Here is a 25,277-nt window from a genome sequence, read left to right on the forward strand (position 1 = left end):
GATATTTAATATTGAGAGACGGCTAGGCAGAAATATAGTCTGCTCATTTGTTTTATGATTCAAGAGGGCTGGTCCTCACATCAGTCAGCCAATCAGCTCACGATCTGGAGCGTAGCCCTTCCCCTAACCCTAACATCCATATTGTTAACGATCGTCGTCTCCCTGCGATGATTACAGACACGAGACGTCGATGACGACGTTGACATGAATATAAGTCGTGATGATGATGTTTTGAAGAGAAGGATAATCAGAAGGAGAGATGGATGAAGATCATGAGATGTTGGTGGCGTTGATGCTAATGATGATATTGAAGAAAAGGATGGTCAGGAGGAGAGATGATGAACAGATGATGTTAGTGAATGATTGTGGCGATGATTATGGTGTTGGTGATCATTATGGTGTTGGTGATGATGCTGCTGGTGGTAGTGGTGATGATGATGGTGATTCTGGTGGTGGTGGTGACGACGATGATCATGGTGATGATGCGGGAGTCACAGTTGGATAACATCGCTGCCATCGCTCAGCTGCTCAATCTGTCGACAGATCTGCACAAACTCAGCTCTCAGCTCCTCCGATCCCTGGCTGCCGTCCCTCCTGGGGACCCCTCGATCCCCGGCGCCCCCTCTGCTTCCCTCTCCGCACGGAGTCCCCGGGTCCTCACCGACCCTCTCGAAGCCTGGCGGCGGTGACCCCGGGCCACGGGGTCGCGGGGAGAGACCCCCGTCTCCCCAACCGGGGTCGCGCGAGGACGACAGTGAAAACGAGGATGATGATGGTGCAGGTAATGAAGAAAGTGACGACGAAGGTGACGACGACGATGATGATGATGACGATGAGAGGGATGACGAGGTGGTCTGGAGGAGTCGCTCGTCTGAAGAGGCGAAGGTGGTGGAGGGTCCGGAGTGAGCGGCAGGGTTCGATCCCGGGTCCTCGGCATCACCATCCTCATTCCCACCTCGTTCTCCACCTTCTCCGCCTACTCTTGGACCACCTCGTTCACCACCTCCTCTACCTCCTGCACCATCTCCAGCACCACCTCCGTCATCATCATCACCATCGTCTTCTTCATTCCCTTTTTCACCTACCCCACTTCCTCCCACATGGCCTTCTCCTCCACGACCACCACCACCACGACTACCACCACCTGGTCCACTGTCACCTCGTCCACCTCGTCCACCTCGTTCCGGCTCGTCCGCCGCTCGCTCCCAGCACAGCGCATCCCCGCGACTCCCGAGCGCCTCGTGGATGCTGCGGCGCAGGTCGATGGGTGACGGGGGCCGCAGCTCGATGTCCGACAGCGACAACGACACCAGCCCCTCCTCCAGCCCCTCCTCGTGCACGCTCACAGGGGCCCCCACGGGTCCCTCCGCCCCCACCACCGCGGACCCCTTGCGGGACCCCGAGCAGTCCCAATCCCCACGGGAGGGGGGCGGCTGCGCGCCACCCCCCGGGGCGGCGCCCTTCTTGGCGAATCCGTTTCTCGCCGGCTTCAGGGCCAGGCTGTTGGGCCCCCACGGGAACGAGGAGGAGCCGGAGGAGGTGGCGGCGCCCCGCTCGCCCGCAGCCCCGTTGCGGGCCTTGACCCCCGAGCTGACGGCCACGACCTGGCGGACCCGCGCCAGCAGGGCCCGCTCGGGCCACGACGCCGAGCACGGGCGGCGCCGGCGGCGGTCGCGCGGGGCCAAGGCGCCGCCCGGCGCGGTGGCGCACAGGCCCAGGGCGCAGGCCGCAGACAGCAGCTCGCACGCGCGGGTCGCCACGTGGAGGCCCCAGCCGCGGGCCAGCGCGGCGGCGTTGGCGGCACCGCCGCCGCGGGAGAGGAGGACGCCGGTGTCCACCAGGAGCCACGCCTGGAGCGCGGCGCAGGCGAGCAGCGAGCACGCGGAGGTGCGGAGCAGGATCGAGGAGCCGGGGGCTCCTCCTGTGCCGAGCTCCCGCGGCGGACCTCCCGCCTCCTCCTCCTGCTCGTCCGGCTCCTCGGCGGAGCATCGGGGCCTTCGTGGCGGGGCCCGAGTGGGCGGAGCGGGACGGGCGGAGCCGTCGGGCTCGCCGGGGGGACGCCGGGAGAGCAGAGCGACCGCGGCGGGGAGCGCGACGGCGCTCGACACGAAGAGGCCGCGGGAGAGGAGGAGCACGGCGGCGGCGGAGCGGCGGCGCTCCGCGTGCGCGACGTCGTCGTCGCCGTCGTCGCCGCCATCGGCAACGTTGTCATCAATGTCACGACCATCGAGGAGGTCTCGTGTCATCAAGACGAAGGCGACATCGCAAGCGACGGAGACGACGAGGTGTGCGCAGCAGATGGCCAGGAGATACGGACCCGGCCCGGCAGCGTGGAGTTTCCTTCCCCGCCGCCGCCGCAGGAGGAGGAGCGGAAGCAGCGCCGCGACGCAGAAAGCGGCGGTGAGCAGCGGAAACCCGGAGTCGAACACGAGGAGGGAGGTCAGGGGCGCGGGGGCCCTCTCGGGGGTCAGGAGGTCACAGGAGAGCGACGCGGAGCGCAGGGTGCACAGCGTCAACACCAGCGCCGCTCCCAAGGGGGGCAGGGGGCTCTGGCGATCCCTCTGGGGGTCCCTCGGGGGGTCTTTTAGGGGGTCGGACCCGGACGGCGGCTGCAGTGGCGGCGACGGCGACGGCGGCGGTGGGGGTGGCGATGGTGGCTTCGTCTTTATCAGCGTCATCAGCAGGAGTCTGGCCAAGGTGAAGAGCGCCAGGACGGAGAGGAGGGCGAAGGCGCAGGCGAGGACAAGCGAGCTCGCGTCCCACGTGGGGCCCAGCGTTCCACGCAGCTCACGCCAAGGCCCCGTGCCCGGAACGAGGGAGAGGGGGACCGGTGCCCACTCCCTGGCCCATCCCGGGGCCCGCGACGGAGGCATCGCCGAGGAGAACGGCTCGCGGTCGGTGCCCGGTCTCCGGGGAGGGAGGGGAGGGTCTGGTCCGGGTCCTGGCACGGGGACGAAGCGACGGGCAGCCTCGTCCGTCACGACCCCCGGCTCTGGAAGCACAGAGGAGGAGATAGGTCACGTGGGTTTGGGTGAGCACCTCCTGTTTGAGCAGAGCCATAATTTGTATGCAGCCTTTAGGAAGGCTTTTCGGCAGGGAAGACTGAATTCATTGAAAAATGTCAAACCTTGTATCCGCGGTCAGCCAAGTTATCACTGCTGCATCACCAATGGGATGATTCGTAATCAAGTTTTGTGTCAGACTGATTGAGCAAAATGTGTGTGTCGTACACCCTCCACCACCCGATGCAGGCAATACATTGCTATGCAACGCTCTGATCAACTGAAGCAGTCTCTATTCTGTTCTTGCGTTGGGTAATACGGCAATACCCTGATTTATGTCTCACCTTTTTACGTTGCTTCGCAAATACCTTGTCACTTTATTAATACCGCTACCCGATTTTCGTCATCTCAATGTACCGTTGCATCGGTGGCAGCATCATCCATCCTTTCTCGTATCCGTCACCTCTCAGCCGTCGCCTCCACCTTGTCACGTAAAATCGTTTTGATTTACGTCGTTTTGATATTCATTGTCGCAGCTATCCCCGATGTATACCAGGGTATCACTGTACCAATGTCGAGGTCTCCTGGCCACCACAAGAGGGTTTCAGGACAGAGAGTTCGTGTCGTTTTGCTGTTCGTCGTCCTCCTCAGTCGAAGGAGCACAGACTACACAGCGGTTGAGCACGTGGTCCATAGTTTGGGTCGCATGGCCACGATCGCACCACTGTGGCGGTGTCTCTAATTACACTGGTCAACACACTTTTTCTGGCATAAGGTATTCCAACGGGTTTAAGGTAATTTTGGGGTGCTGATTCGAAATATGGCATCAGTTTTTGTCTATCACATCAGGTTTTTTAGATATCTAATATTGCATTTTCAATAATAACTGCAGAAGAAAAATATTAAATAAATGCGGATATTTACATAAAATTATATTATAAACACACTATCCTAAAAATACAGCGTCATGTTTTAACACGAAAGCAGTCACTGACTCGCAACAACTTGCAATCATAAGTGACAGAGTTAATTTCGGGTAAAATCAATGAAAATGGGGTATGCCGATAGCATAAAAATGAGATGTGATAGAGCAAATCTGAGATCAGATTTGGAATCAGCACCCTGAAATTAGTCTAGAACAGCTGCAAAAGTCCAGGCCAGAAAAAAATGTTTTTTGTGTTTGACCAGTTTTATCCATTCGTGAAGGAGATGTGGTGCAGCATCGGCCTGGTGATGATGTTCTGGTGCGGTGAATGGTTCCCCCGCCGGCGTCTTTGAGGAGGAATGTCGACGCCAGGAGGTGCGAAGTTTGCATCTCGAATGAGGAGGAGTTTATGCTGAAGCAGTGATGAATCAGCACGTTTGTTCATCACGGCACGAGTCTACTCATTGGCTGTGTCGGGTGGAGGAGGGGCTGTACGACACGCATTTTACTCACATGGCGATCTGAACTAAAGCTCAGTTCTGAATCACTAAAGCACCAGTTTGACATCGATTAATATTGACTATTAATTTAAGATGTAAAAACTAAAATTGTATGACGTGAATTATTTGTTAGCGTAATTTTTGTTTAACCAAATCACGTTTCATTTCAGCAGTTAAACAAATGAACTCGGCCTTGTGTTTCCGGATTGTGTACCGCCCGCCGCGTGTTGTGTCGGCGCGACGTTTTGCTGCACATGCCGGGAGCTTCTTCAGGAATCGATTGAGGACTTGGAGAAGAAGATCCCCAGCATGTGGAGCGAAACGTCGGTCATCGCTTTGAACATCGCGCGGAAGAGCCTCGCAGTAGCAAGTAGCAGCAGCAAGTAGCAGCAGCAAGCAGCAGCAGCAGCAAGCAACAGCAGCAAGCAACAGCAACATCAAGCAGTAAGCAGCAGCAGCAAGCATTAGCAATAGCAAGCAACAACAACAGCAAGCAGCAGCAGCAAGCAGCAGCAAGCAGTAGTAGCAGCAACAGCAGTAACAGCAGCAAGCAGTAGCAGCAGCAAGCAACAGCAGCAACAGCAGCAGTAGCAGCAGCAACAACAGCAGCAGCAAGCAGCACAACCGCGAACCCCCTCGGCAGTGGTAAATCCCGCCAGGCCTCACCGGCTTCCATCTCCCCTCCCACCCCCCGACCCCGATGCATAGCGCCCGCGAAGTGGCACGTATTCACTTGTGAGATTCCTGACCTCCGTGACCCCGGGGTCACAGGGGGTCACTCACCCGCACCGCCCGCTGGGGTCGCAGTGGCCGCTCCTCTTGCAACGTCCGGGTTCGGTTCCAGATCCAGGTCGGGTGAGGTCGACGTGGCGGGTCGCGGGTCTGCGCCGCGGTCCGGGGTGAGAGATGGAGTCGGCCGCAGCTCCAGGATTGCAGACGGCAACGTGGCCGGGGAGTGGGCTGGGTTCGGGTTCACGCCCGGGTCAGGGTGCGACGTAGGACTTGAGTTTGGGGGTGCGGGCGGTGGCAGGGAGGGAGTCAGGACTGGGGACCGGTCCGGGGTCTCCACACCCCGGGTGGAGGGGGGCTCTCGCCGAGTTACAGCCGCTCGATCGACGTCTCCGGAGGTCATAGTGGCCGGCGGGGACGTGGGCGGCGTTGGAGGGGAACGGGTGGCGTTCACACCTCCTGCTCCAACATCAGCCACTCCACGGGCAGTTTGAACATCTCCTCCGTCATCACCACCACCAGCAGCAGCTCCTCCTCCATCATATCCATCACCGCCATCGTCAGTGGTGCCGCCTCCACCACCACCACCATCACCACCACCACCATCACCACCACCACCACCACCACCTCCACCACCACCATCACCACCACCACCATCACCACCACCACCACCACCACCTCCACCACCACCACCACCACCACCTCCACCACCACCACCACCACCTCCACCACCACCACCACCACCACCTCCACCACCACCACCACCATGGCCCCCGTCCCCCTGGGCCCTTGCTGTGGGGGTCCCAGGTGATGCGGAAAGGGGACCCTCTCGTGGGTGCGGGGTCGAGGGCGAGGTCATGAGCATGGGGGTCCAACGCGGCTCATCGCTCGCATCCCCAGGGACCCCTGATATGAGATGAGGGATCCCCGAGACAGAATGCGGGACCCCTGATGTGGAATCTGGGACCGATGGTGTCGGACCAGGGACCCCCAGTGTGCGATGTGGGACCCCTGGTACTAGAAAAGGGATCCCCGATGTCAGACCTGGGACCTCTGATACTGGAAAAGGGATCACCGATACTGGGTCTGGGACCCCTGTTCCTGGAACAGGTAGCCCTGAGACAGGATCGGGGACCCCTGATGTGGGATCTGGGACCCCTGATACTGGAAAAGGGATCACCGATACTGGGTCTGGGACCCCTGTTCCTGGAACAGGTAGCCCTGAGACAGGATCGGGGACCCCTGATGTGGGATCTGGGGCCCCGAGGTGCTGCTCTGTGACCGTGCTCAGCTGTGCGAGGGAGTAGGGGGTGAGGGGAGGGGGGGTCGAGGTCTCGGCAGGATCTCTGAAGCGGCCACCTCCTGCCTCGCCGGGGTCCGGTCCGGGTACCCCCTTGGTGGAGGCCGGGGTCCCCGGGGTCCCCGAGGGGAGCGGCGGCTGTGTGGGGGGGTCGGCACGCGGGTCAGAGAGTCGGACCCCGAGCGAGGGGGCGAGTGTTGGGGTCGCCACGGAGGCGGCCGGCACCACGAGGACGATGATGACGAGGAGGTGGAGGAGGTGGAGGAGGCCGTGGAGGAAGAGGGGGGGCGCCATCGTGGGCCCAGGATATCTGCAGATGGGAGCACGAGATTTCTGGTGAACTCATTGAACTTTTCATTTATTTTTCGATTTAAAGCTTTCGTGACTGCAGGGATTCATCTTCTTGGTTCTTTCGGTAAAGTCACGTAGAAGGGAAGTAATAAAATAATAAAAATAAAACATAATAAAATAAAATAATTCTCACGACGTTTCGGCTACAACGCAAGCAGCCGTCTTCAGGTGATGACGGCTGCTTGCGTTGTAGCCGAAACGTCGTGAGAATTATTCACCTGAAGACGGCTGCTTGCGTTGTAGCCGAAACGTCGTGCGAATTATTTTATTTTATTATGTTTTATTTTTATTATTTTATTACTTCCCTTCTACGTGACTTTACCGAAAGAACCAAGAAGGTTTTCATTTATTGATTAAGCCCCTCATTAATTCAAGCGATGATTTGCCTGCACACGCATATTCATTACCTCATTCGTGCAAAATCCTCGTCGTAATTTATCCTTTGTAAAATTCTAGGACGAGACAATTACTCGATTAATTAACCATTCATTCATTAACCTGTTTGTTAACTCATGGCTTCATTCATTCACGTATCCGCTCATTCGTGTATTCGCCGCCGATGTTGGCCGTGAGCGGGAATAGAACTGGGGTCGTCAGATTCCTAGGCGCAGCGTGCTAACCACCGCACGCCACAAAGACAAAGATCCCCCGTATAGCCTTCAACAGACTGCTCGAGAGCACTGCCTTTGTTTACACCCCGCAGAAGGGACTCGTTTAAGGCTGAGTCGACCTCGACGAGGCCCAGGGGGAACGGTTCAGATATTCATCACCAGTGTTGGCCGTGAGTAAGACGCGCACTCACTAAGACACCCAGACTCCTGCACACACGCAGACACACCAAGACAAAGATCACCCGTACAGCTTTGGCTTTTGGGGCAAGTGCTGTTCGCGAGTATCACCTATGAAGGCCGACACGGCACACGAAGGGGTCGTGGCCAGCATCACCCCCGGTCACCTTTGTCTTCCGAATGCTGATGTCTACCACACACCACACCAGGTTTTCATCTAAAGCGGAGTCGTTCTCCAGGAGGCCCTCAACCGGTTCACACAATCGTCACTGGTGTCCGTGGTCGTGAGCGTGCTAATCACTGTGCCACCGCTCCCCACACAAATACAAAGATCCCCCGCATAGCCTTAACAGACTTTAGGGGCAAGTGCTGTGAGCGAGCACCTATTAAGGTTGGAACGGCACACGAGGGAGAGGATGGCCAGCACCGCACCCGGCCACCTTTGTCTCCCTAGTGGCAATGTTTACACATCGCACGAGGTACTCATTTGAGGTTGAGTCGACCTAGGGGAGGCTCATGACCCGTTCAGATAATCGTCACTGGTGTTGGCCTTGAGCGGGAATCGAACTCGGGATGCTGGGTTCGTAGCGCAGCGCGCTAACCGCTGCACCTCCGCTCGCCACACAGACACACACAGAGAGACACACACAGAGACACACACACAGACACACACACAGACACACACAGATACACACACACAGACACACACAGATACACACACACAGACACACACACAGACACACACAGACACACACACAGATACACACACACAGAGACACACACAGAGACACACACACAGACACACACAGATACACACACACAGATACACACACAGACACACACGTGGGCGGGAGCACACGTTCCACAGAATAAACGCGGGAGAAGTTGGCACGGGTCCCGTGGAGCATCTCACCCTCAAACTATGCTCTCACCTCCCCCGAACTCCCGCCCAGTGCAGACATCAGAGGGGAGATGACACGGCGAGTGGTGATGGGAGGCTGTCAGGGGGTCAACAGGGGTCCACTGACCCCCGCCCCCCCCCGGGTTTGTCACAAGACCCCTGCAGTGATGATTTGTGTATGCACCGCGCCAGATACAGGTGAGGCCCAGGACTGGTTCGGATATTCGCCACTGCGGTCGAGAGCGGGAATTGAACTTGGGGAGTCAGGTTCATAGAGCATTACAGCGCTCGTTTACCCAGGAAATAATCACTCAGGACTCTGTTGTGATGAGGGTCCTGCTACATTGATCTTTTATATCCAGATAGTTTCAGCCAGTTGATGAGTGTGTGTGAAACACGTGGAAGGAACCCAGAGCATCCGGAGAAAACCCACGTGTGCCAGGAGGCAACCGTCTACCACGTACTGACAAAACTTGCTGTACTGCCTTCTGGCGGTACAGGATTGTGGAACAGATGGAGATGAGTCCACACTTGCTGTGTCTATCGCCTTCTCCTGACGAGCCAGGGTACACGGCTCCTCCTCCTCGACGCCCCACGTGAAGAGAGTTTTCGCAACATTCGTGCGGTGATCCACCAACCCTCGCTGCTTGCCTCCACAGCGCTGGGCTACGGGCGGTCACGTGCAGCAGCAGCAGCAACGTAGCCACCACCACCAACCACCACCACCACCTATGCCACCACCAACCACCACCGCCACCACCGCCGCCACCATCACCACCGCCACCACCAACCACCACCACCACCGCCACCACCGCCGCCACCATCACCACCACCACCGCCACCACCGCCGCCACCATCACCACCGCCACCACCGCCGCCACCATCACCACCGCCACCACCACCAACCACCACCACCACCGCCACCACCGCCGCCACCATCACCAACCACCACCACTAACCACTGCCACCACCGCCGCCACCACCACCGCCACGATCGCCGCCGACACCACCACCGACACCACCATCGCCACCACCACCGCTACCACCACCACCGCTACCACCACCACCGCAGGCGCTTGGCACGCGTGAGAAGCGGGACGTGAGTTCACGGCTCGCGGCTGTTTGCTTTTAGAACAAAACCAACTCGCCTCGGCCACAGAGGATCAACTCGCGCCAGGGACACAGAGCACACAGCCGCTGGCGATAATTCCTCCCAAATCCCCGTGCATTGTGCCCCAGTGACATCACCCGCATAGACGCAATCGACTCGCGAACTCACGCAGACTCACCCAAAGGTAAAGCTCACCCCTCCCCCGTATAGCCTCTGACAGACTGCTGCTGCATTTATGTTGAACTTCTTTCGCACCGTACGTAGCCAGTCGTGCTAACCGAGTAGCATGCAATGGTGTCCGGTGGACAATGCCACGCCCGACCGCCTTCGTATCCCCAGTGATGGTTTTTGTTTGCACCGCACCAGATACAGGGGAGGCCCAGGACTGCTTCAGATATTCGCCAATGTGGTCGTGAGCGAGAATCGAACTTGGGTAGCCGGGTTCATGGATCAGTGCGCAAACCACTACACGACTGTTCCTCCGCTCACCTACATTGTGACCCCCATCACCCTCGCCAACACCAAAGACAAAGATCCCCCTATAGCCTTTGACAGACTTGGGGCAAGTGCTGTTATCGAGTACCAATGAAGGCCGGCACGGCACACGAGGGGGTGGGAGGCCAGCACCACGCCCGGCCGCCTTTGTCTCCCCAGTGGCGATGTTTACACACCGCACCAGGTACTCATTTGAGACTGAATCGACAAAGGGCAGACCCAGGACCGGTTCAGGTAATCGTCACTGCTCTTGACCGTGAGCGGTCATCAAACCCAGGTCGCCGGGTTCGTAGCGCAGCGCCCTAACCGCTGCACCACCGCTCACACAGCACCATCATCACCGCCATTCACTCACACGCCGGCTCCACCACTCAGGCGCGTTACCTAACAACGGAGCAAGCCGGTTGCCACGTGCACCGGTCACCGTGGCGACGGTCGCCGTGGCGACGGGATGACGACGGCGCCTTGACGACGCACGCGGCGCGTGCCCCGCGTGGCCAGCGGGGCCACGTGAGAGTCTCGGGCGATGGGCGACGATTTTTAAATTTGCGACCGGACGGCGAGAGAGCAACAGAGAGCCCATGGCGCCATTCACAAGAGACGGAAGGCCATTGTACGGCGGGCTTGCGGCACGCGACTAGCAATGTCACCAATGCACACATCTTGACTTACTTCTCCGTGACGCACTGTTAATGGTAATTTTTTTTATTTTTTACGGGCCACGAGATATCCCATCGCTGGACGAAGCCCCCCCCACCCCCCTCCACGCTGTCGCCATCACCCCTCACGGACCACATAAGCGCCCCGCACACGAGCCCATCTCGTCGCTCCGTCTCCGCCGTGGCCGAAATCTCTTGCCGCGTTTCCCCTCCCCTAGCCGCCGTTCCGTCACCAGTCTCCTCCATCGGGGGGGGGGGGGGGGGGCAACTCGCCCCTTGTGACTGTGCATGCCCACTACTCACTTTTCTCAACAGTCCCCGTGATGGTGGTGATGATGATGATGGTGGTGATGATGGTGATGATGATGGTGATGATGGTTATGATGATGGTGATGATGATGGTGATGATGATGGTGGTGATGGTGGTGATGATGATGGTGATGATGCCGTCTCTAACCTGCGTACGCGTTCTTCGCTCTGTCTCTGAGTTTAATTCCCAACACGCCATGCTATTATCATAATCATCATTAATATGGTCTATACACTGCTGGATGAAATTATTTCGATGTCTGTAACTTGCGTATGTTCTCTCGCCCTGTATCTCGGTGTAGTTCCACACATGCACCTCTCCAAGCTCTTTCATCATCATTATCACGGTATATCCACTGCTAGATGAAAACCATGACCATATCTATAAAAACAGTTTACAATGAGAATAGGGAGGTCATTCCTACCCCGTCTGCTCCCACGGTCTAAAACTCTACTCCCGCTTAGCGACCACACAGATTCCCTCCTCCAATTAAATGAATCGCTCATCGCCTCGATGATATCAACAAGGAAAATTGACACAGTGATACAAATGTACATCTCCTTTGTCAACCCACTGCTGGATGAATGCCTCACCACGCTGCGTCAGTCATGGTGGTTGCTTGACCATACTTCACCACACTGGTCAACGCGGGTCGGTGAAGGCTTTGCAATGTAACTGCTGATAGCCGTGTCAGGGCCTCCAGCAACAAACAAGCAACCATCTCGATTTGGTGGGCCTGAGACACCGGGCTGCAATTCCCCATTCTCGCGACGGGGCCGAGTATATCCACATATTATAAGCAAAAGTACGATTCCAATCACGACAAACAGATCAATGTACAAACACAAATCAAAGACATCACGATTGACAGTCAATAAAAGTGATGCGTGGCTCGGGCAGGACGCGACACGACCGAGACGAGAGGACGGCCGATGGCGAACGAGACCTGTGATGGAATGGCAGCCAACAGGAGTGGAACGCGCGCGCGCGCGGGAGGACGTCCCACTGGGAGATGGAGCTCGAGTGCAGGCGCGAGACGCCCCGTGGCATCGCAACACACCCACCCACCCGTGAGCCGGGATGACAGCGACGAGCGGAGGACTTCATCCAGCAGTGGATAGCCCACGGCTGCTGGCTGACGTTATTGCAATTACAGCGGCGTTAATTGTTCGAAATTCGTCTGCTCCGAACCAATGCCCCGCTCGCCTTGCATTGCAACAATCACATTCCACCCACGCCGACAAAATCCCACCCCCCTCCACGCACACTCCTCACGCACGCAGGCGCGCGTGCCATTACCCACACATCATCAGCGCGCCACGGCTCCCCCACCTGCTCCCCCAGCCTCCCACCGGCGCCGTCCCAAGGCTCTCCCTCCCTCCCTCCAGAGTGCGAGGCTCTCCTCCTCGAAGTCTTCTCCCAGGCTCCGTGGCTGGAACCTCTGGGCAGCTCACGACCGCCACCATCTCCCCTTGACTCTCCACCCCCCCCCCCCGCCCCGAGTCTGCCCCCGTCTCCCAGCGCGTTGCTCTGCTTCCACCACTTGCTCCCCCAGGGCTCGCCCTGCCCCTCTGCTCCCTCCTCTCTTCGGAATTCAGGGTCCGCACCGCGCGCTCCAACCCCGCCCGCCACCCCCCCCGTCAACCCCCCCTCGATGTCAAATCTTCACGTCGCTCCTCCTCCTCATCATCATCCTCCGCTTCGACATCGTCGTCATCACATCAGGCGGGCACGAGACGAGGTGTTGTTGATGCGGATGATGCGTGATGATGGGAGGATGGTGTGTGTGTGTGTGTTGATGGTGTGTGTGATGGGAGGATGGTGTGTGTGATGGGATGGTGAGTGTGTGATGGGATGATGGTGTGTGTGTGATGGGAGGATGGTGAGTGTGTGTGATGGGAGGATGATGGTGTGTGTGTGTTGGGATGATGGTGTGTGTGTGATGAGATGATGGTGTATGTGTGTGTGATGGGATGGTGAGTGTGATAGGATGATGGTGTGTGTGATGGGAGGATGGTCAGTGTGTGATGGGATGATGGTGTGTGTGATGGGATGGTGAGTGTGTGTGTTGATGGTGTGTGTGTTGGAAGGATGGTGAGTGTGTGTGTGTGATGGTGTGTGTGTGATGGGATGATGGTGTGTGTGTGATGGTGTGTGTGTGTGATGGTGTGTGTGTGTGATGGTGTGTGTGTAATGGGAGGATGATGGTGTGTGTTGGGATGATGGTGTGTGATGAGATGGTGAGTGTGTGTGATGGGAGGATGGTGTGTGTGTTGGAAGGATGGTGTGTGTGATGGGAGGATGATGGTGTGTGTGTGATGGTGAGTGTGTGTGATGGGAGGATAGTGTGTGTTGGAAGGATGGTGTGTGTGATGGGAGGATGATGGTGTGCGTGTGTTGGGAGTGAAACGTGCGCGCGTGTGAGCACTGCCGCCGCTGCTGCAGAGTGCGCGTTACCGCATTCACTCGCGCGCAGCGCGACTCCGCGTGATCTCGCAGAGCTCGGTAGAAACAATACCCTATAACACGAGCCCTATAGACACAATACCCTATGGCCTTAGTCTTATAGAGCCAATATCCTACAGCCCTAGTCCTAGACACAAAACCCTAAACCCTAGTGCAATAGAACCAATACCCTGTAGCCCTAGTTCTCGACGCATGTTAAATTTGTATTTTGCACCGTACGTAGTCAACCCTATGCTCACTAACCCTATAGCCATATAACTAGCCGTATACACACTCCTTATGAAAACAATAATCCCATAAACAACCATATAAGCCTAGCCATATACTGGACACTCTAACCCGATATACACAACCCTAATCCCATAGCTCTTATAGAAATAACCCCTATAAACTAACCTCAAACGATAACCCTCTCCCTGTACACAATAACCATATACACTCCTAAACCATAGAAGTATAAGCACTAAGCTATATATACAAAGTCCAAACCCTATATTTTTATAGACGCCAATAAACAAACCGATACCCTATAACCTACCACCCTGTATACCCTAAAAACCATAACACCTAAAAATACAACCCCGAAAGCTAAATGCCCAATACCCACGAAACCCCTACACACCTTAAATCACAAATATAAACCTTAAACATCTGAATATTCAAAACACTAATATCTAACCACCCATAATGGCTATATTCACGTAACCCTAAAATACTAACTAAAAAAAACCATTAAATACTAAACCCTATAAACCACAACACGCCGTTTAAATCCCAAACTATATCCACACAAACTCGAGCCTCTCTCTCGGCACAGGCCAGGAGCCCCCTCTTCCAGTGGGTGCTGGCAGGATCCTCGATTGACACTTGGGGGACTCACGGCACTGAGAGACGAGGGAGGGAGGGAGGGCAGCAGGGGGAGGGACGGAGGTGGAGGGAGGGATGTGGTGGCAGCAGGAGGAGTCCTGGGGCACGAACCCAGTGGGTACCCATCATCTAAACTAAACTTTGTTTTTTTACCAGGTAAGGCCCACTGAGTAATATAGGTTGTTCTTTAAGGAAGCGACCTGGTCACAAATTATCGCTCAACAAAGCGGCTTATCACGTTGGAAATTTATAGCGGACAAATACTCTAAATGCATGTTTCTAAATGTGCAGGAAAAAAACCGGCGAACCCAGAGAAAAATCCACACGACCATGGGGAAAGAGAGACGCAAACTCCAAATATACAGGTGTCAAGGTCGGGATCGAATCCAGGACCTCCTGCATACCAGGCGAGGAAGTAAACATCTCGCCACCGCAAGATGTTAACTCCCTTGCACTCACCACTCATCTCCCTCGCACTCACCCACCCACTCGCATTACCCAACATTCGCTCGCGACACCCACCCATGACATCCACCAACACCCAACTCGCTCCCAAAGAGCACCCATTCTCTCAGTCACCCCCTCACAGCAGCAAGCACCCACCGTCACCCCCGCACCCTCCAATCCCCCATTCTACAACACCCACCCATTGGCATCCTTCTCCGTGTGTCTGGGTGCTGGGGTGGGTGGGGGTGGGGGTGTCGTGAACGTCAGATGCTGACACTAGACCACAGGTGCCACCCTCACCCTCCCCCAGAACCTCGCCGTGGCGAGGAGAATGGATGACCCCCATTCCTCTCCTTGGCATCCGTGACTCGAAGGGACATTCCTCATCACGACCAATCCAGACCCAGAGGTATCCGGGGAACCGGGCCAAGGCCCCCCCCCCCCACCGCGCGGTGGTCGCTGGTCCCCAGCCGTGGTGGGTAGGGGGGGCACAGAAGCAAACCGAGAAAAAATTAACCCGTAAAAACAAAAGTTTTTCGCTATAAATCCTTTATATGCGTGGCATCGGTTTTATTTTATTATTCAATTTTGTTTTTCTTGAGTAAGAGTTTCATTTTTATCACATTGGTATTTTAAATTAAATATGAGATTTTTTTTCTCCCTAAAAAGTGGAACATTTTGGAGAAATTATTTTCACGAACATCAATTGTCACGCACAACGAGTCTGTGTGCAAAATGTCAGCTCGATTGGATCACGGGAAGTGGGTTAAAAAACGACCGAAAGATTTGCACGGTCCTAAGCAAGCAAGCGAACTTAATATAAAGGATTTAAAAAGCGCAGAGCACCAAGCAGACCAGGAGAGGGGGAGGGGATTCGTGGAAACCAAAATATGGGTGAAATAAATAATCAGCTAAATCAGAATGTATTCCTACCCCCCCCACCACACTCCTCGACCAACCCACCCAGCCACCCCACTTCACCAGCTCGCATTACAAAGCGTGAAGTATGGTCAAACGACGACCACGACCGGCGTGACGTGGCGAGGCCTTCATCCAGCAGTGGATTAACAAAGGGCCGTATATTGTTATTACTACTATTAATTATATTGTTATAGTCTGACCATGCGATGGCTCAGTCCAGGCCCGGCAGACGGAGACAAATGAACTCACGGACAAGGATGCGTGTCACCACAAGCACGGACCAAAAATACGTTTTGTCAATCGTCCCGTCGAGAATCAGAGTTCAGCATCCGAGTGGGCGTACTCTGCTCGGCTTGCGAGTCGTGGAACAGGCGGGGTTTCCCCCAAATTTATTTTCAACGTCTTCCATCGCCCGAGCCCCTAACCACAAGTTCCCCCGCGTTTGGCTCCGTCCCCTTTTTTCACTTTTAATTGTAGTTCATGGATTCCGGCTACAATGGGACCATCGTGTTCTCCGGGTGGCAAACCGCAACATACACGGTACGAACGTATCTACTCGTGAGTGACAAAGGTTACGGCCGGTCAAGCGGGTGGTGGTGGCTACGCTCGCTGCACGCGGCTGCCTCTAACCCAGCGCTGTGGAGGCAACAGCAGAGGGTTGGTGGATCACCGGTACACGTTGCGAAACTCCCGTCCCGTCGGTGTCGAGGAGCCGTGCCCTGGCTCGCCAGAAGGTGGTACAGCAAAACATGCGGACTCCACATATACCGTCTGTATGGGATGGAGTGTTTCCCCCTCGTACGCATGGCCTCTCTCTCACACGTAAACATGAATTGGCCGATAACACCTGAATGTGTAGAGGATCACAGTGCTTGGGCAATTGTTGGCACCGGCTCATCGCATGTGGCTCCTCGTCCTGGCATCTCCAAGCCGTCTCTTCTCTCTTCGCGAGTGAGCAAATACTGTTCGGCGGCGGTGCAGTTGTGCAAATTAACATTCTTAGAAATAACACATTTTTTTTGTAAAATATATGTTCGTTTTAAAATCCCCCGCCCATTTTGCCAGAGGGGAGCTCGGTCCAGTCATGGGCTGTACGATACACACAATTCACGTCGGTTTTTTTGAAGATGCGTTTTTCAGTGACCGACACGACTTGTGACAGACACGTGATGGTGGTCGTGGAGGTGGTGTCATTATTGTGAGAAGCGATAGTGCAGCGAGTCAGCACATTGCGCTACGAACCCGGCAACACGGCTTCAATTTCCGCTCACGGCTATCACCTGTGATGATGATTTCAACCGGTCCCGGGCCTCCCCGAGATCGATTCAACCCGCTCCCCCCCCCATGCACCGTGCCGTCCTTCATAGAGGTGCTAATCGCTAACAGCACTCGCCCCAAAAACTCTGTTAACACGATACGGGTGATGTTGGTCTTGTTTGTTATTATTGTGCAGTGACTTTTATTTGTCATTCTCTGTAAACAGGGCCCGGTCCGAGAGTCCCAACAAACGCACGGCGCGAGCACCACGAACACGGCACCACGAACACGGCACCACGAACACGGCACCACGAACACGGCACCACGAACACGGCACCACGAACACGGCACCACGAACACGGCACCACGAACACGGCACCACGAACACGGCACCACGAACACGGCACCACGAACACGGCACCACGAACACGGCACCACGAACACGGCACCACGAACACGGCACCACGAACACGGCACCACGAGCACGGCACCACGAGCACGCACCACGAACACGGCACCACGAGCACGGCACCATGAACACGGCACCACGCGCATGACGCCCCGCGCACGGCACCACGAGGCTCGCTCACAACAACTCGGCAACACAAAGACCCGGACCTCGCGCCTGGGATAGGATAGAAATAATAACAATTATTATTATTATTACGTGGGCTGCCATGATTATTCCAATAATTCGCGTTCGAAGAACGGTTGTTTGATTAATTGGTAGACGGCTACATTTATATCAAATCGTAAGCGACTCTCTGCTCTAAACGGTGGTGGGAAATTCCACATTTCTATGTCAGGGGCCAAATCTCTCAAATATGGCAATCACTATTGGGGCGCCCCCACACCGTGGCACTCATTTGATTGATCCCAGAGGATGGGCTGTTTGTTCTCTGACTGGGCATTGACCTCATCAACTTTTGACTGCAAGTCAAGGGGGTCTGACCAGAGATACCCGGTCTTGTGAAACTTTATTTAATACTTTACAGGCATGTTACGATTCACTACCCCCCTCGGCGATTCGACGAATTGTCACGATTTGACTTCATCTGGTTGGTAAAATGTCGGTGTATGAATTGTGAATGTTCGACCTCTACTCGCACAATTTGACGCACGTATCGTGATCGCATAGAAACCACGGTTCATCGATGTACTGTCGTCGTGTGCCAAGCGATTCACCACTTGGGCCAAGTCACTAACTGCAGTGTTGGTCACGGCGGGCTTCCACATCCCAGCGCTACGCAAATCGCGTCACGAAAATTATTCGACGCAAAAAATGATGGGTATACAAAAGCTTCACGTGGCGTCGTTCTGCGGTAACTATTGGAATAATCGAATATAACCGAACCGACAACTGGTTATCGTTTCACGCAGCTTTAACGATTGGAATTAATAACAAAGACAACAATAATAACACCGACAGCGGTAGCACATTGCACGAAACCCAACGGGGTGTGGGTAGTAACAGGGCAGGCGGTACTCCGCTGCAGGAATGGCGAAATGAAAATGAAATCCGTACGGAACTCGCTGCTCCGTCCCCCGACGGCCGACCACGTTGAGCCAGCGGTAGAAATTCCACATTCCTACGGCGGGACGTACGGAAAGTCTCTCCGGAGGACAAACAAAACGTAAAAACGGTTGGTTGGTGAGTTAAGTGACACTTAACACTTTGGGGTGGTGCGACGTTCGGGCAGGCAGGTGGTGGTGGTTCACGAGCACTCACGACACGGGTGGGGGGTTCCGTTGGCTTCGCGGTTCTAAAAAAAACACGAACGAGAGCAGAGCGGCTCCGACTCCTATAAAACAAACACGGTCACAGGCGGTACGAACAATCACAACGGGCAATCGGAATACGTCGGAGCTGGGAATATCGTTGTGCTTTTCCATACACGGGGGCGTTATCCAACAGGGTCACTTGGGCCCGCTGCTACGCACGCCACCGATAGGGACCGCGTACAGTAAAACGAAGGCGTTGAGTTATTGTTCCGAGCGGACTTCACTGTGCAGAATCCTTCGAACAGCGCCCGAGAGAAGAGTTTTAGTGCTACGTGCAGGAGTGTAGGGCGGAAGGCGTCTGACAATTACATCGTCGTCGTCGTCATCGGCGTAGTCGTCAATGTCACAAATTATCATTGCTGCTAGCATCATCATCATCATCCATTCCGAGCTTCACTGCCACCATGCTTCAATAGCAATCGTCGCTATCATTGTCAAGACCACCCTTCATCATCACCACCATAATGATTAATAGCGATCATCGCTACCATTATCATCATCACCACCACTGTGATCAATAGCAGTAGTTTCTGTCATTGTCAAGAAAACCTTGATTATAACCGCCACGATGATTAATAGCAATCGTCGCGATCATTATCATCACTCCCACCTTCATCAACGTCACCACCATGAACTGCGAATCTACATAACGTTTGCTGCATGAAAATATTATCTTTGTTATTAAATTGATTTAATTCTTGCACGACTTCATACATTAGCAAGGCTGTAAATCCCTTCAAGTGTCTCCCTGTTCAGCGAGAGTTGGAGCAGCGCAGGATTCTGTTGACAGCTACGAATCGATGGTGGAAATTCCACATTACTATTACAGGAGCCAGTCTCTCCATAGGACGAAATGCTGTTATAGGATATAAATTTTTCACGATTCAACATAGCATTGCTAATATTTTTGCCTTATCCTAGGATATCGTTAACATTTCTAGTATTCTGTATGATTCTAAAGGATATTGTTATTACATAGGCGATTACATGTTCAGTATAACGATAAGATGCTCGTATAATTCCGATACCGACACAAGGACAACTTAAAAAGGGCCATGTCTAAATCCCCTACCGCTCCTGCACGCGTCTCCCCGTGGGGGTCAGATGGTCGTGTTTGTCGGCCCTCAATCGATGGCGGAAAGTCCACATTCCTATGGCGGGAGTGGGCAGTCGGCAGTCAACAGCACAACGGGAAGCGCCGGTCCTCGAATTGAACGTCAACGCTGCCTTCATCGTGGATAAATAAACTCGGGACTCGGATTTCCGGTCATTCCCTTCATGGCCAATTCCTTTACATCTCCGAGATAAATTTTTACAAAAGGTTTACAAACTATGGACCATCAGCGAACTCGTTGGCCTGAATGTAAACTGCGCGTGACATTCGTCAAAACATTGGAATGGCTTCACAAAACAAAGACCCCGAGTGAGCTCCCAGGCCGGGTGGCCGGGTGGGTGGTGGCCCCCCCCACCCGCCACGAGGGGTAGGTAGGGAGGGAGTGGGGTGGCAGAGGGCCCTGGGTTGGGCCCTCGGACCATGCGGCCATGGCGACGCCGCGCTCGGCCAATAAAAACCGCGACCTCTGCCGCGTCACCGTTATCGCCGTGGGTTCTGCTGATGCGAGATTCTCAAAAACGAACGGGCCGATTTTCCGCACGCGGTTACCGGGCCGCGGGACTAGCCAGGCCCGGCGTGGACAAAGTAAAACACGTAAAAAAACAACAATCGTCTCTCTCTCTTTCACCTTTGGTCGTTTTTTTCTCACGCCTGACAAACATAAAAAATAAACTCTCCCGTCTTACAGTGCACGCTTACACCGCGTAAACATTCTCCGGCTGGCGGATCGCCGTCTTTTACGCCCCCCCCCCCCGTCTCCTCCCTCGCTTCGCCCGCTCCATCTCCCTCGCGGCGTTTCCCGTCGTCCGGATGGTCCCGTCCGGGCAGGAGCGATGAAGAGGGCGACGGTCGCGACGGACGGCGGTGACGCGGGGGGGCGGGGCTCAGTTCCAGCCGTTGCAGCAGGCGGAGGAGCGCAGCGTGGTGGCGCACGGCGTGATGCTGGGTGTGCGGCTCCGGCTGGGACATCCGCCGCCGCTCTCAGTAGGAGCGTTCTTCGTGACTTTGAACGGCGCGGGAGATGGGGGGGGGGGGCCACGAAGGGGAATGACACGGAGAGGGAATCGGGGGACATGGGCGGCGGTCCACAGTCAGGAAGACACAAGAGATAGTTACAACGGGAAACAACAACGACGATGTAAAATACGATTAAGTGCAACGATAGCATGAGAGCGACAGTACCCAGGGCAACCACACTGTGCACAATCCCATGGGCTGGCAGGTTAGCGAACATTAATTTAAACAAATACATGAATTAACCCTTTTCCACGTAGGCTTTTGCGAGCAATGTCATCCATAATAGAGGTTTTTGGGTTAGATCGCGTAAATATATAAATGTGTCGTTAAAACCCGCCACCATCCGACACAGCCAACTAGTAAGGGTTGTCACGTAAACAGAACGTGGCCAATTCGTCACTAGTACAGCACACCAGTGTGTTGGAGAGTGAAGCCACAACATTTACAATCTGAGTATGACGTTTCGCCAGTAATTACAACTAGCTTCATCAGGCAACAGCCAGATTTTTCACAAATACTCGGGATTGTAAATGTTGTGGCTTGGCTCTCCAACACACCGGTGTGCTGTATTAGTGACGAATTTTTACGACACATTTATATATTTACGCGATCTAACCCAAAAAACTATTATGAATAACCATTTTCCGTTCTGATGACGTACATGTACGTAATCCGTTTTTCTTCCGGTTTCGTTCCGATATACATACCGCACTTGCATGTCATCGGAACAAAATCAGAAGAAAAAAAAAAACTTTATTGGTACCGAGGCTCCCACAAAACCATATGGGAGGGCGTGTGGCACAGTTTGGCACCAGCTATCATCGAGTGCTGTCGTGTCCCTACAGTTCTCTGCGATTGGTACAATGTCTTTATAAAAAGAAACGGTGCTATGCCTCTCTAAATAAAATTAACGTTGGGCCGCTTGCGATTTCCGAGATTGGGACCCCACCCTGCAACTTGCAGACATCTTGGAATGGAGAAGCGTTAAATGTTTTCGAATAAAGAAAAATCTAATTTGCAAGTCCAGTTTTATTCCGATCGTGGCACCGGCTCCATTGCCACGAGTGGCAGGAACCTTGTTGGCGATGACCCGGAGTTGGGGGCCATCCATATAGTACGTACGCATGGAGGGGGGTGGGTTAACCCAAATGCGTACGCTTGCGTATGGGGGGTCTACTGACAATGTACGCATAAGAAACGGGGGGGGGGGGGGGGGTGAAGCCTCGATAATAATTTGTCTACATTGTCGTACAAATGAGTTAGATAGTCCGGCGGTGGACTATCTGTTTGCTTAAACACGTTAATATTATTAATCCTTGATCGTTTCTGCATGAATTAAATATCGGCCGTTCTATAGGATTCGGGGGGGTGGGGGGGGATGCGTCAAGCGTACGTACGCAGGTGGGGGTTGTAAAAAGTACGCGTGCGTACAGGGAGGTGCGGAGGGGTCAGGTTTTGACAGATTATTGCGTACCTACTCAGTGGATGGCCCCTTGCCCCACCGCACATGTGGCAGAGCGGCGTTTCTCAACTGCGGTCCTGGCAACCCTCCCTCGCACCCGACTGGTCGGCAATCGAGGAAAGCCGAACACCGTGGGTGCGGCCGTGACCGCTTGGGTTGAGAGACTGCATTATAGAACTACTTCAGAGACCCCTTCAAGTTACTTTGCTCGCAGTTGAGTTGCTTTGTTTGTGTGTTGAACTTCTCTCGCACCGCTACGTAGCCAAGCGTGCTTATCGGAGGTACAGGTCGCTCACACCTGACTCTAGGCAGAGGTATTCTTTCCAGCTGCCATTGCTGGGAAACTCTCGTTGGTTATTTATTCTTGTTTGCTCACCTCTGCTGTTACCCTCTTCCCTAACCCTACCATTCTCCCCTCTATGCGGCTATTGTTGATTCATTACAGTATTAAACAAAGTAATTACGGAATTTTCTGCCATGAGATGGCCGCGCAGTCGTTCTTAATAACTGCACAGTCCCGCGGGATTGCACAGATTTCCTGTGATGCTAGCGGCATGGCAGTAGGGACTTGGGGGGGGAGGGGAAGGCCACTGGGGTCAACGTGTGCCAGCCCCCCACCGGTGCAAACGCTCGGCAAGTTGCCGAAGACCGATCGGCGTTACTCCGTTACCGGCGAGCGGTGTTACGTCTGTAACCACGATCGCGGCTCACGGTGTGGGGGAAGGGGGGGCCGTGGCGTGCGCTGCCCGGCGCGGGAGTGCTTTAGCAGAAGATGGGGGGGGGGGAAACGCGGCCGAAAGTGCGCAGAGTAGATTTCGTCCCCCCCGGGGTAAGGGGGGGGGGGCGGAGTGGGGGAGGGGGGCCGAGAGGGGGGGGCGCGACAAATTCACTTCCGTGGATTCTCAACATGACTCGCAGGCGAAAAAAGAGAGTATGTAGAAAAAAATGGTTTAAAAAAAAAAGTGGTGGCAAATGAAATGCGAAACGTAAATGAGCAGCTTCGCAAAGCTTTTTTCGTGAGCGGGGGAAAAAAAACTCTTGCGAACGAGCGCCGGGCCCCCACCCCCCGCCTCCTCCCCGTAACCCCCCCCCCCTGCCCCCCAATTCCCCCCAGCCGACCAAAAAACACCACGAGGCGCGGTGCTTGAGCGGTACTCACATGGTACGAACGTGTATCTGAGGGCCATGCACAAGCGATGCGGAAAGACAGAGAGAGAGACAGACAGGAGACAAGACAGGGAGAGAGAGAGAGAGAGACGGAGAAAGAGAGAAGTCTGGTCAGATGCGCGACTCAAAACGACCGGAACCCACAAACGGCCACTCCCACACGCACGCCGCCTTAAAAGTCGCCGCCTCGTTTGCGTCTTCCTTACAGCCCGACGGGCTCTTGTGTTGCACGCTTGCACCCTAAGGCCGCGTGTTCCAGGCCTCCCAGCGGACGTGGGCTCCGGTGACTGCCACTGCGGCGTGGCGGCGCCGGACGTGCTTTCTAACGCGGGGCCTGAAAAAGGTCCTTGTTCCTCGCGTCCCAAACGCAGCGCACGCGCACCTCCCCCAACGTTTAGGGCCTTCTTCATCTAGATACCAGTCGTTACGTGTGCTGCGCGTACCCTGATGATCGGAATAGGAATTCAAGATCCCGGGTGAAAGTAGAAAATGTGAATTCGAATTAAGATGGGAGGTCCCGTGTGTGTGTGTGTGTAGATATGGGCGCTTGTGTAGAGTACGATTTACGCTCACAGCCAATAACAGTTTAGTATTTGAACCAGTACTGGACCTCACACGGGTCGACTCAGCCTTATATTTGTACCTGGTGCAGTGTGTAAACATCAACACTGGGGAGACAAAGATGGCTGGGTACGGTGTTGGTCCCCCACCCCATCTTGTGTGCCGTGCCAGTCCTCACAGGTGCTCGTAAACAGCACTTACCCCAACAGTTTGTTCATGGCTACACGGGACAGTGGGGAACACATGTGGTGCATCTGCCGGTCAACTCGGCCAGTTAAGCAATAACAGCTGCGCATCTGTCCTGTGACAGGTGGAGGTGCTATTGACCTGAGAGCGAGCCTTGTACACCTATCCTGCCACTTTGGCTTCAAAGGGCACCTATCCTGGCGCGAGCACGGTGGAGACACCACCGCCACTTAGCAGCTGCCGTTGTGTGTGTACATGGGAGTGCATGTGCATACGTGCGTGTCGTCCCACGCCGGGCGTGGTGCTGGCCACCCACCCCCTCGTGTACCGTTCCGGCCTTCATAGGTGCTCGCTAACAGCACTTGCCCCTACAGTCTGTTAAGGCTATATGGGGGATCTTTGTCTTTGTCGTCCCACGCTGACGTAGGCAGCTCCGATTGAAATCAAGCAAGGATGGCCATTTGAATCAAGTGCTCTACATCCTGTGTGACATGTTTACCAATCGGCAGGTGGGTGCAGCGTATGAATGACCTGTGTTGCATTTCAACGGAGAAAGTTGGTGGATGTCAAGGAGTTTGGCGAACTCTGTTCTGCTACATCACCGCGGCGATGTCGCTACATCGGCAAACACCGGCAAGTCACTTTAAAGTTTGTTTTGTTTATCAAAAAACAAATCAGTGCAGGAGACAGCCCAGGACACACAGCATCCTCGGCGCGTGTCTACAAGTGACTTGTGTGTACAGACCGCGTCTCCCTGTAAGCTGTGCGCAGAAAAACACACGTGGCCTGGATTGGCAAGACACGCGCAAACGCACGCGCACCCGCACGCACGCACACACGCACGCAGGCAGGCACGCACACACGCACGCAGGCAGGCACGTACACATGCAATGACGTGCGCGAAGGTGAGCGACCGTAATGTTGTGGGAGATGCGGTTCGTCACGCCACACGAGGACCC

At 54.9% G+C, this 25,277-nt stretch overlaps 3 protein-coding genes across 6 annotated transcripts in view; all 3 read right to left on the minus strand.

The window, feature by feature from the left end:
• YOD1 (YOD1 deubiquitinase) overlaps window positions 1-25,277 on the minus strand; it is an 87,794-nt gene that overhangs the window by 7,420 nt on the left and 55,097 nt on the right. The gene's annotated exons all lie outside the window — the stretch shown is intronic.
• On the minus strand, window positions 492-12,587 carry LOC144943802 (uncharacterized). The gene is made up of 4 exons (XM_078871647.1): window positions 12,404-12,587; window positions 5,922-6,766; window positions 5,211-5,783; window positions 492-2,992 (listed from the first exon to the last, which is right to left on the minus strand). Exons 1-4 carry the CDS (start codon window positions 12,535-12,537, stop codon window positions 492-494), a joined length of 4,053 nt encoding a protein of 1,350 aa, XP_078727773.1. The 5' UTR covers window positions 12,538-12,587.
• Window positions 17,206-25,277, minus strand: part of LOC144943660 (inosine-5'-monophosphate dehydrogenase 1-like) — a 35,812-nt gene continuing 27,740 nt past the window's right edge. For 3 of the 4 annotated variants that reach the window (XM_078871342.1, XM_078871344.1, XM_078871343.1), the window contains 2 exons: window positions 23,564-23,580; window positions 17,206-20,928 (listed from right to left, as the gene is read on the minus strand). In XM_078871342.1, coding sequence (XP_078727468.1) covers window positions 20,810-20,928; window positions 23,564-23,580 — 136 coding nt within the window. In that variant the 3' untranslated portion in view covers window positions 17,206-20,809. The remainder of the gene's footprint in view (window positions 20,929-23,563; window positions 23,581-25,277) is intronic. The other variant, XM_078871345.1, reaches the window with a different exon arrangement.

The sequence above is a fragment of the Lampetra fluviatilis genome, chromosome 32, assembly GCF_964198595.1.
Source record: "Lampetra fluviatilis chromosome 32, kcLamFluv1.1, whole genome shotgun sequence".
NCBI classification, from domain to species: domain Eukaryota; kingdom Metazoa; phylum Chordata; class Hyperoartia; order Petromyzontiformes; family Petromyzontidae; genus Lampetra; species Lampetra fluviatilis.

Excerpts from the sequence above, each read along its gene's own strand:
- LOC144943802 (XM_078871647.1), bottom strand. The coding sequence starts at position 12,537 with ATGGTGGCGGTCGTGAGCTGCCCAGAGGTTCCAGCCACGGAGCCTGGG. Across the intron at positions 6,767-12,403 it reads GTGGGAGGCTGGGGGAGCAG|ATATCCTGGGCCCACGATGG; the intron begins GTGGGGGAGCCG and ends TCCCATCTGCAG. Across the intron at positions 5,784-5,921 it reads CCAGGGGGACGGGGGCCATG|GTGGTGGTGGTGGTGGTGGT; the intron begins GTGGTGGTGGTG and ends GTGGTGGTGGAG.